The sequence below is a fragment of the Apiospora phragmitis genome (genome assembly GCF_038363925.1).
Source record: "Apiospora phragmitis strain CBS 135458 chromosome Unknown utg000016l:1.0-887042.0:1.0-888152.0, whole genome shotgun sequence".
Taxonomy (NCBI): Eukaryota; Fungi; Ascomycota; class Sordariomycetes; order Amphisphaeriales; family Apiosporaceae; genus Apiospora; species Apiospora phragmitis.
This window is the reverse complement of record NW_027117416.1, coordinates 719,079-729,334: the sequence shown is the minus strand read 5'-3', so window position 1 is coordinate 729,334 and position 10,256 is coordinate 719,079. Positions and strand designations below refer to the sequence as shown.

General features: G+C 51.8%; 3 protein-coding genes across 3 annotated transcripts; 2 read left to right on the top strand and 1 right to left on the bottom strand.

Moving 5' to 3' along the window:
• Positions 1-3,508: 3,508 nt before the first annotated feature.
• PG994_015371 (uncharacterized protein) lies at positions 3,509-4,033 on the top strand (the record flags this gene model as incomplete). Its single annotated transcript, XM_066866778.1, has 1 exon — positions 3,509-4,033. The coding sequence occupies one exon, from the start codon at positions 3,509-3,511 to the stop codon at positions 4,031-4,033; it is 525 nt and encodes a 174-aa protein (XP_066707692.1).
• Positions 4,034-4,109: 76 nt separating this feature from the next.
• PG994_015370 (uncharacterized protein) lies at positions 4,110-4,778 on the top strand (the record flags this gene model as incomplete). The annotated part of the gene is made up of 1 exon (XM_066866777.1): positions 4,110-4,778. One exon carries the CDS (start codon positions 4,110-4,112, stop codon positions 4,776-4,778), a length of 669 nt encoding a protein of 222 aa, XP_066707691.1.
• A 94-nt stretch (positions 4,779-4,872) lies between these two features.
• On the bottom strand, positions 4,873-5,358 carry PG994_015369 (uncharacterized protein; the record flags this gene model as incomplete). Its single annotated transcript, XM_066866776.1, has 1 exon — positions 4,873-5,358. One exon carries the CDS (start codon positions 5,356-5,358, stop codon positions 4,873-4,875), a length of 486 nt encoding a protein of 161 aa, XP_066707690.1.
• Positions 5,359-10,256: the final 4,898 nt, after the last annotated feature.

Here is a 10,256-nt window from a genome sequence, read left to right as displayed (position 1 = left end):
CAGGCCTCGATCGGTCGCCACTCCGGCAAGGGCTTCCGCGGCTCGTTAACATGTGTGGCCACGCTCGGGGTTTGGTACGATACGGTCCGGTAGATCGGCGTACGTTGCCTGAAAAAGCCATTGAAGCCCATATTGTCGGCCAGGTACCCGCTGCCCAGGACAAGCAAGAAGTCCTTCGATGAGCGTATTCCCCACTGAGACCATTCGTCTTTGCGGATGGCGCCTGATGTGGCCGCAAACAAGAACTTGTCGCTGTCATCCATTTCCACCCCTGCATCGTCCAGTACCATGGGAGTCGACCATGCAAAGACACTGACGAGAGTCTTGTAGACGCTGTGCATCGCGGTGGCGCCCGTGGGCATAGGCATCGCCGACGGAGCATGCGCAGAATCCCCACGTGAGGGGGTAGAGATCAGGTCCGCCAGAATCGTTCGCACGATACTGAAGATGCACAAAGACAGGAACACCGCCAGCCAACTCTTAGGCTCTGTAAGCACCCTGCGTATCGTGCTGCTTTCGAAAGACTGCAGAAACTGCGTCATGCAGTTATATATCAGTCGGTTCCGTCCCGTGGTAGTCGATATCCTCAGGAAGAAGCTGCGCGTTGGCCATGTTGACATCTGTTCTGATGGAAGGTTCGGTCTGTTGCAAATCGTAGAACAGGACCTCTCGGAGCAGCAATTTTGCCCGATAGAGAACGGGGTAAATCTGCTTTTCTAGCTCTCGGTTGGGCGATAGATACCCGCTCAGCTTGAACAGCTCCCAGAATCGAGATGGTATGCCTTCGGCGTTCCAGCTCACAGCGAGAACTTTGAGGAACGGGGAAGCCCGGTCGATGGGGTCCTTTGAGTAGGCTGCGGTGGTAGGATTCGCTATCGGCAAAGCCAAGTCCTCCGTCCACCAAAATCCATCATCAAAGTCGAGATGCGACTTGACCAAGTCCGACATGGCAGGGCTAACAATGTAAGTTCTTTCCAGATACTCGTTCATATTGCGTCGTCGCGCCATGGGAGAAGTGACTGGGGTTTGAACTTGTCTTGGTGACAGAATCTCTATAGCATAAATCAGCAATCTGCTTTTTGCTCGGGTGCGCAAATCAAGCTTACCTGGCAGCATGTAGTCGGCCAGGGCAATCAGGGGCCCCCGTTGACAGCCCAATACGCTCCAAAACTCATCGCCGGCGGATGATGGAGGCTCTGCGCAGAATGCACAATCATCCTGCGAATCGCACTACCCAGATGTTAGTGAATACCCCTGAGCAGCATAGCAGAACGTATCAATATAAGTCATACCGGCTTGGCTTGGACCTTGCATCGCAGACATGGTCCAGCATCTCGGGGCAGTCGTAGCTCGCCAATATATTCCAGTCGCCCGTGGCTGACTCTGCTTCGTTTGAGTGGCGGTAGATCAATCTCGGAATCTATCGAGCCTCGGTGTTGTAATGGCATGTCATTACCAAAGGTGTACGTGACTGAGAGTCTCGTCTCTTTCTGCCCTGAGAGACGGGGGCCAAAGGGGCCAGGTTCGAAGGAACTGAAAGCCGCGGTAAGGGGACCATGGAATTCGCCTTGAGCCGGTCTGCACTGAAAAGCCGGGCCGTGGCCTGTTCTGGAAAGACGACATGTGGCACACTGTTCACCGAGAGCCGGAGTCCCTCTTGGAAGAAAGTGCATGTTCTCGCATATGTTGGTCGCGGTCCTCGAAGTTGGCGAAGCCATATATGTAATAGAGGCATCGTTCGTCCCAGCACTTGAAAGGGGCCTGGCTCCTGGAGACCACGGGTAGGGCCTCCCTCATCCTCCAGCTGCGGAAAATGGGGTCATAGAAGGACACATTCTTCTCAAGCCAGGTACTATACTCGGGCGGAGCATCGCTCTGGGCAGGATGCCTCAGTGTCTCGAGGAAATTAGGGTCTAGTAAATCCAGACCTGTTCGCGCCAATAAACGTTTTAGATGATGATATCTCACAGAGGCGGTGTTCCAATATAGAACTGCCGAGGTAAGCAGTTCCAGTGCGAGAGCTCCCCCGACTAATCTAGAGAAGTACCAGTCAGCATACAAGACACGAATGACTTGCATCTGTAATAACAACTTACGGGCGATGTCATCGTCGATGACGTCAATCGTGCATGTTTCATCAAATGGGCTTTCCGCCGCTGGAGAAGTCGCAGTCGCAGTCTCTGGGATGATGAAGGCCGTTCGGGCTCTTCGGGGCTTGCCCATCCCGTCCAATTCTCGGATGCGCGCTTGAAGCTCTCCGTCTTTAGAGACAGGGACGGCATGTGGTGCTGGAGAATGGCTTTCATGTACATGGAGCGCTCCACCGGCGACTTCAACCAGTCGGCCTGTGCGGCGCTCGCCCGGTCGGGAACGGCCGTGGTGCTGTACTCGAAATGCCGGCGCAGGTCTCTGCATCGTCGACAGGGCATGCTGTCTTCACACTTCTCCTTCAACCGTCGACACTCTGCGCGGGCTCGGACGGCCCGTTGCCTTTCGAGCGGGCCTACATCGCGTCTTTTGGTGATTCTTGATGTGCGATCGGCTATGGTCATGCCGTCGGGCTGGGGACATTACTTGAAAGTGCGATGCACGAGGGCTTTTGGGGGCGTATTTCTATCCAGCTGGATTGCGGGAGAGTGGATCGATCGCAATGCTCCAATGCTCCCCAGATTTGGAAGTGGAGGGGTCATGCCATGTGGATAGGTCGTCATGCCCGACACGGCAATTACGAAAGACAAAGTAACAGTCCATGTAATAGTATTCTTGTATATAGCTCGCATAAAAAAGACAATCCTTCCAAAACGCGCCAACCTCACGCTGCATAGCAGCCGCCTATCAAGCAGCAAACTAAGCGTCAACCCTCCAGTCTAGTCCAGCAGAGGTACGTAGAACCATACTACAGCACTTAGAGATCTTTACAAGTTAGCACGGAGACTCCAAAATCGCATGACGTAAGGAAGGTTCTCGTCTCCTCTACCATGGCTCGTGGAATCTGTCGACTCAGGCCACGGCCACGGCCGCTATCAGCTGATGGCGTCAGGGCTATCGGTACCGGAATCTAAGCGATTGCTCTCGCGTAGTCTGGCTCTGATAGGGGCTATGCCTTGAGGTCGCCGATCATCGAGATCGCGGACTATTCGAAAGGCTGACAGGGGCAGGCACGAACTCGACAGGGATAAATTAATATAAATAGAGCTTCCCACCCTTTCTTGCCTCACTGACTTTTCTCTTCATCAATACACCTCAGTCGAACTCTTCTGCTCCACCTATCCTGCTTCTGTGCTCTCTTCAGTGGCTACACTTGTAACCCCTACTCGATAGCTAGTAGTCGAGTAAAATATATCTTCCGTCTCTTGTCACTATCAACTGATCTAGCTTTGCCCTCATCAGCCAGTATATATTGCTCCTTTACGGACAACTCACACCGTCGAGCAACAGGTTTCCATATCCCAATCTGCAGTCGAAGACCCACAAAGCCCCCCACATCGTCAAGACAGCTGGCCCTGAGATGGAGACTACGGCGAGCTATACCCCTGAGCCCGTCAGGCCGCGGCACTCTTCCAACAATCAAACTACAGCCAAGCTTCCTATCTTTTGTGGTGACGAACTGGTTACGAGACATGCGAAGGATATGCTCATGAACAACTTCGGCAACAACCATGCGACTCATGCAATCCCCAGGCCCGGTAGAGCAACTCTGCGCGATCTTCAATCCTCTGTCAACCCCGGTCTATCGGTGATTGACACCTCAAGCTCAGCCTCTTTCATGGAAACGCCCCCCGCCGAGGCATGTCCTTTCTCAAAACGTTCTGGAGATTGGAACAATATGCCTGAGAAGCCAGCACAGATCACATCCGGTGATCCCCAGGACAACGAAGCAGGTGGTCATGACCGCCAGGTTCTTGACTTCCAGCAACATCCCAACAGACTACCATTTGTCAATGACAAGACTGGGAAGGCAGTGGACTCTGCCAGAGGCCCAAATATCAAGCCTTGTGGTACCCTAATTATCTGTCCGAAGCGCAAAGCCTGACTGCAAGAGGATCCACCTGCGCCCAACAGTTATCATGCAGTAGCTGAGGCGAGTCTCAAAAATGAGGCTGCCAAGGATGAAGGGGCCCTTCCCTCCGCCCAAGCGCCAAAGACGGAATGCCTCCCCTCAGTGCCATACGGTGGTGGCCCAGGACAGCCCCACAGCCGGAAGCCTGTCGCCTCCGCTAGAAGCTTCCACGCTCACTGTGATTTCGGAGGTTGAGTCCTACGAGGTAATGCGTATCCCCAACGCTACCTCGCACTTTACAGGAGGAGAGCTGAGCTTCCACGATGCCGGATTGTCCTGCGTGCTTCCGCGGGACTTCCCCTACCTGCTCGCCGAGATTAACAAGCCGGTCGAGAAAGAAGGTATGCTCAAGTTCGAGGTTACATGGAAACCAGTCTTGGTCTCTTTCGCTCAAATCAGAGGCAAGAGAGCGGTAATTGAGAATCTAGCCGGCAATATCCCCACCTTTGCAGCACCCAAGTCATGCTCCGATACATGTAGGGATACTATTGTTTCCAAGGCAGCCACAACTTTTGGCATCGAAACATTCAAACGTTGGGAGATGGTACTGCACAACGGTGAAAGAACCCTGCTTCTTGAAGTTTACTTTCCCAATTCTCAGGTAGAATTCAAGGACCTAAACGGTGCGGGGACCATGAACAAAGCAAGGGAGCTTGTGATGGAAACATTCGGCAGGACCGAGGGGAAACGGCTCTTGAGAATCCAGCCGAGTCGTTAGCGCACTGCACTCGGGGGCTCAGGGGCTTGGCTGTAGTTATATATGTGTTTCTTTATCGCCTTTGGCATCCAAACCTTCGTTTCTTCAGTCACTTCTAGCTACTATGGGAAATATATAATTCAGCCCTACGCGGCTTCACCGTCTCGTGGCTGCTTGGCTCCCCGCCATATTGTGCCAAGAGTGACACATCTTCCACAGCCATGTCGCACAAGGTAGGCTCTGTCATGCACGCCGTAGTTGACGGGTTAGACTCGAGCATCGGCGATAGTGTTTGGGGCTGATAGGCCGTAGGTGACTGAAGAAGCGGGCTAAGACGGCGCCGTTCACTCTCTAAAGCACTGATGAGATCCGTTTGGGTTTCCATCAACTGCTCCTGAAGATTGCGAGACGCCTGCATCTCAGCTCTTTGCTTCAAAAGCTCCGCTAACTTGATCTGCAGCTGAACATTCTCCGCGGCTAGCCTTTGGGCCTGAGCCTGGCCATTATGGAGGTGGACTGCGAACTCGTGCATGGCTCCATTGAAAACTCCCAACGGCGCCCATGGCGTCGCTTCTCGAGGGGTCTGACTTGATGCCATCATTATATCTTTTAAATCTTGGTTCTCGACTTATCGATGAGCTAGGTTACATAATGTATAAAAATATATATGGGCATGACGAAGGCCAATTCCCGCCGTTAGTATTGTACTAGCTAGATCCAATTATCCTTCATTGTAATAGCATTAATGACGTAAGCATAACCCAAAACCATGAATGCTCTAAGACAACAATACGATTGTACATACCATAGGATGTATCGTGATCCCCCACGTCCGTGGTTTCTATTAATTTCGTTGCCAGTGGCACTCATGTTTCGTTATGGCCATCTCCAGAGTCACATGCAGGTCGTGGTCCATTTCAGACCGAGACTCATCTGTCCGCTCGCAAAGAAATACATTTGGGTTCCTTCCCCATGTCTATTCTGGTTAGCATGCCCATAAGAGCCCAAAATTCTCAAACGGCCGATTCACATCGGAACCAGGGATATTCAGTATTATTTCTCTGCTGCATCCGATAAGAGCTCGCAGATTCTCAGGGCTCGCTTCGGCCCTGGTTCTCCGTTAAGAGTCCCGCACCTGAAGCTTGTCCCATACGTATCGCACGAATTTTAGGTGCACGATCACATCACACTCTCACGACTGAGCAAAGTTAGATGCGAAACTGGCAACAACATTAGATGAAGGAGCGCCTCAGGTGAAGCGCAAAGAATTGTGAGACCTAGTCCGAAGCTGGTTGAATCTGGCCCGAGTCAGAATGTCTGTGGCTACCACAGGAGTACTTTCTTTCCCCGTGGTCCACTGGATTGGTCCTGTAATGGTCCTATGGTGTGCCATCTCACGCGAATACCTACCTAGAGCGGTTAATGGCGTAATAGTAAAAGACCCTTAAATGTTACCCTGTTGTTTGTTTATATACAGTACAGTAGGACAGTAAGTAACGCTAATTGAGTTGGACCATCCATGGACTTTCGGGATCTATACTACGCGGGATCAAAACAGCTAGTGGATGAAGCCTCATTGTTTTCGGGTCAAAGCTACTACCAGTGGCACTGTGTTCCGTTAGAGCTCTTCAGAGCCGCTTCGCCTCCATATAGATCCTGACTCGTGCTGTTCCATCGCCAGGGCCCGAGGCAACATCGGTCCGCTATCGTCCAGCGTGAAAACCATTATGCGCACAAAATTGCGCTAGGTCACAGTATATATACCAGAACCAATGGTTTGTAAGATGATATGGCAGCTTTCGCTGTTGCCGGCTTCGGTTCCGTCTCGTTGACCGTGAGTCGGGGGACATAGCAATCACCAAATCCATAAAAGAAATGAGAACAAAGGCTTACAGTTTAGTATGAAACCGAATTCTTTACTGTTAATATGATTTTGTTTTTGGCATTCCCTTCCCCATAAGCACAGCTCCTACCAACGGTAAATGGTTTGCTCAGGAACGAATGGAAAACGTCTCAAGAAAGAACCCAGGCCCTGTGCTGCCCACGCGTAAAAGAAGGGATAGAAGCAACGAAAACATAGCGAAAAACTGGAAGACATGGGTGAAAAGCAGTCGAAGGCTTCAGCGTCGATACGGAGCAGAGGTTTACATCTATATCAAAGTGCCCCGTAGGCGCAAACAGTATCTCTTCGTATCTCACAGGGGTATGTCACCGTTAACACTAAACGACGTTGTGAGCACCCCTCCCCCCCCCCGCGCGACTCACGTGGCCACCGAATAGGTTGACTTCCACTAAACACTAAATAAATAACCTAGGAAAAGCAGTATCCGCCACCTACTGTAGTTGTTGGGAGCGAGGTAGATGGGCCGGACCAAGGCAAAGACGCAGCACCGGAAACTGTTGATCGCGTGTTTTAGACTAAGAAGGCAGGAGTTCAAGGTATGTCCCAATGGGGCAGCCCGAACCAAGCATCTTACGGAACAGCAAATGCAGATGGAAACGATTGGATTCCCTGAGTAGACAAGGTACAACGTCTTCGTAAAGAATTCAATGGATATTTTATAGCCTGCCATGGCTACTGTCACCGTCCAATCCTACACTTGCCCACAAGCCTGGGAGTATATGATCCTTATAGCTCCAACCAGGAGGATGGTCGAATTTCATGCCATCCAAATCGAAGTCTGCGGGGGAAGCCCCCCACGTTATTGATTCGAACTTGGGTTTCGGCATCAAGTATAACATTTGAGCTAATGTATAACGCTTGAGCGTTTGAAGTAGGCGCTCGAGTGGCTCCTGCCGCGAACATGTGTAGCGGTATTTCAGAACTTGGGAGGTGAGGGGCCTCACACTGATAAAATACATCAAACTCTCCCCCAGCTGATACCATGTCGTCTCAAGCGAGGCCGTCGGCTGTTGGATTCCAAAACTGGAATATTCAAGAACCGCAGTTGGTATTCCGGGCTGGGTCACGCGTAGTGTGTCCAGGTCCATTTTCCAGGTCCTGGAGTCTCCAATTCGTCGATGAGTCCGGCTTAGTTCCTGGTGCGGGCTTGCATTCACCCTTAAACACCAGCCAAATTCACCACACCTTGCGATTTCGGCTCGGACATCCTTGTCCGCCCCTTTCAAAGGAAGCACCTCGTGGTCGAGAAAGGTCGTCTTGGGAAACACCGAGTAAGCCTTTGTTCCAGGCGATGAAGTTCATCGCCTGCGTGGTCGGCGTGCGACTGAGAATAGCTTGGATGGGTATGAGTCGTGTTTTCCTCAATATGATGAACAACTCGCCACGTCGTAACCGTGTAACCGACCCTAACCGGACCCGTTCTTCCCCAACCAGTAGGTATCCTTGCGTTTGAAGGTACGCCTGGACCGGATCCGCCTTAGCAGCCTTTGCCATAATTGCCAATGTTTTCGACGTCGTGCGAGAGAAGAACTCGGTAGCAAAGTCGCCATAGATCAAGGCCTCGCTTGCACCGAGGATACTGCGGAAGGCCTGAGGGTCGTGAACGAAGGGCATCAGTTTAGTGTTGATGTTCCATACACAGGATTGCACTTGGGATCGCAGCCCCCTGCAAGTTTGGCATAAAGATACGAGTGACTTGGTGTCGAGCGCACCCATCAGGCTCTTCAAAACGGGGTAATAAATGGAGAGAATTACTACAATGGATAGACGTGGTCGGTGTGGTAGACGCCTTCCAGCGTGACCACGCTGAACTGCCACAGTTACCGTCATTGAAGAGATGATGTCGATGACTGGGAGCGTACGTAGTGTTAGGTGTTTATTTATGTTGTAAACAAAAAGAGTTGAGCTGCATCTAGCGGAGAAGCCATTCATTTATATAGTTGAGCTCGCGTCTGGCTTACTGTAGGTGTCATTGGCACTGTTGACTGATGCCTACTCTCTCGCCACTGTGTACAATTACCCCTATCTGAGCTACACTAGGCATTCAACTCCAGCCCAACGACGTCACCTATGATTATACCGCAAGCAACCCCCATCCAGCCTTCCGCAGCTAAACATGCCCTCGAGATACTTCACTACCAGGACCGCATCTCTCCACACAGATCAGGCAGTCTGGTGGGCCTTTGCGTGCAGAATTGTAGTCCCATCATTGTCCAATGAGTCTAGCAGTGATGTTGCATTCCCTCTTCCACCTCCGGCACCTCTCTTGACTGATACACCTCTGCGAAGACCGTGCCTGTCTCCTTCGTACCGAATACACTCCAACCTTACTAGTGCTTCGCGCGCAGCTGTGCGAACAACACCCTGCAAGCAAGCAGAAGACTTTGACTTGTGGAAGAAGGGATGCTTTGAGACGTCAGTCGGCGACGTTCACATGGCATGCTGTGGTCTCTTACAATCATCGGCGGCAGCTGTCCGGAGTATAGCATGTCCAGGAAATCCGCAGCGTCGTAGGACCAGTAAAACCCCTTGCGGACTAAGCCCGTCATGATCTGTTCCACATACGAGACCATAAACCGATGCATTTCTCCTCGGCGACTGAGGTCTGTCGATAGTCTTCCACTCAGGTCGAGGGCTATTGTTCCATCGTTAGATCAACTCATCGATGTGGGTATACTAGTCTGTTACTTAGTTTCACCGTCCCATTAGACGCAATACGTACATCCGCTGCGCGGACGTCCGTAGGCAGAGACAGAAGATACATGGTGGCAGATACGATCTGTTGCCACCGGGTCAGTATCTAGACGTCTCGCTCAACCCCAGCACACATACCTGCATCATAACAGTCGCAACCTCTACCTCGGATTGCAGTGGTGCGATGGCAAAGAGGTCCAAATCTAAGTGTTCATGGACCACCGATGTGGTACGACCGCTGCAGTAAATCCCTAGGAGCTGTGCAATACTGGGATGGCTGATCTCGGAGAGGACCCCCAGCTCCGAGACCATGAACTGGGGGGTCTGTCGGACTTGAACGACGTGCCCGCTACCCGACCGGTGCATTCCAAGCCAACCGCTGCCGTTGGTGCCTAGGTGGCGATAATGGGTATGCGCAGTTTGGTCGATATAGAGCGGGGGCCTTGCCCGGACCGTCACGAGGTTGCGATCACGGCAGAAGTCTGGCATGCGCTTGAGAGACATGATTGCCGTCAGGCACCATTTCTTTGGGCTTTACACTATGGAGCTTATATACATTGCTCAGATGGGTGCTGGGACTAAGTGCCATTTGGATACAGCTGGCGCCGCAAATGTCGCCTGAGGTAAAGGCAACATGCGACGCGAACCGTTCTGTGAAGTCTGGAAACATCGTAGTGGTGTTTTGAGACGAAATAGTACAATACGGTACTCCAGCCTGTCAATAACGAGTTGGCTTTTGCGAAGCTAGCGGAAAGTGCTTCTTCGTAGCCCGGTCAAACAAATCTTGCTGTGAGTAGGCCTTTCTGGCACGGGAAGGTACGATACATAAGCTACGGTAGGATAGATGTGGTCCTAGGGATAGAGAGAGTTGCTGACGCCGCCGCCACTCAACAGGGTGAAAG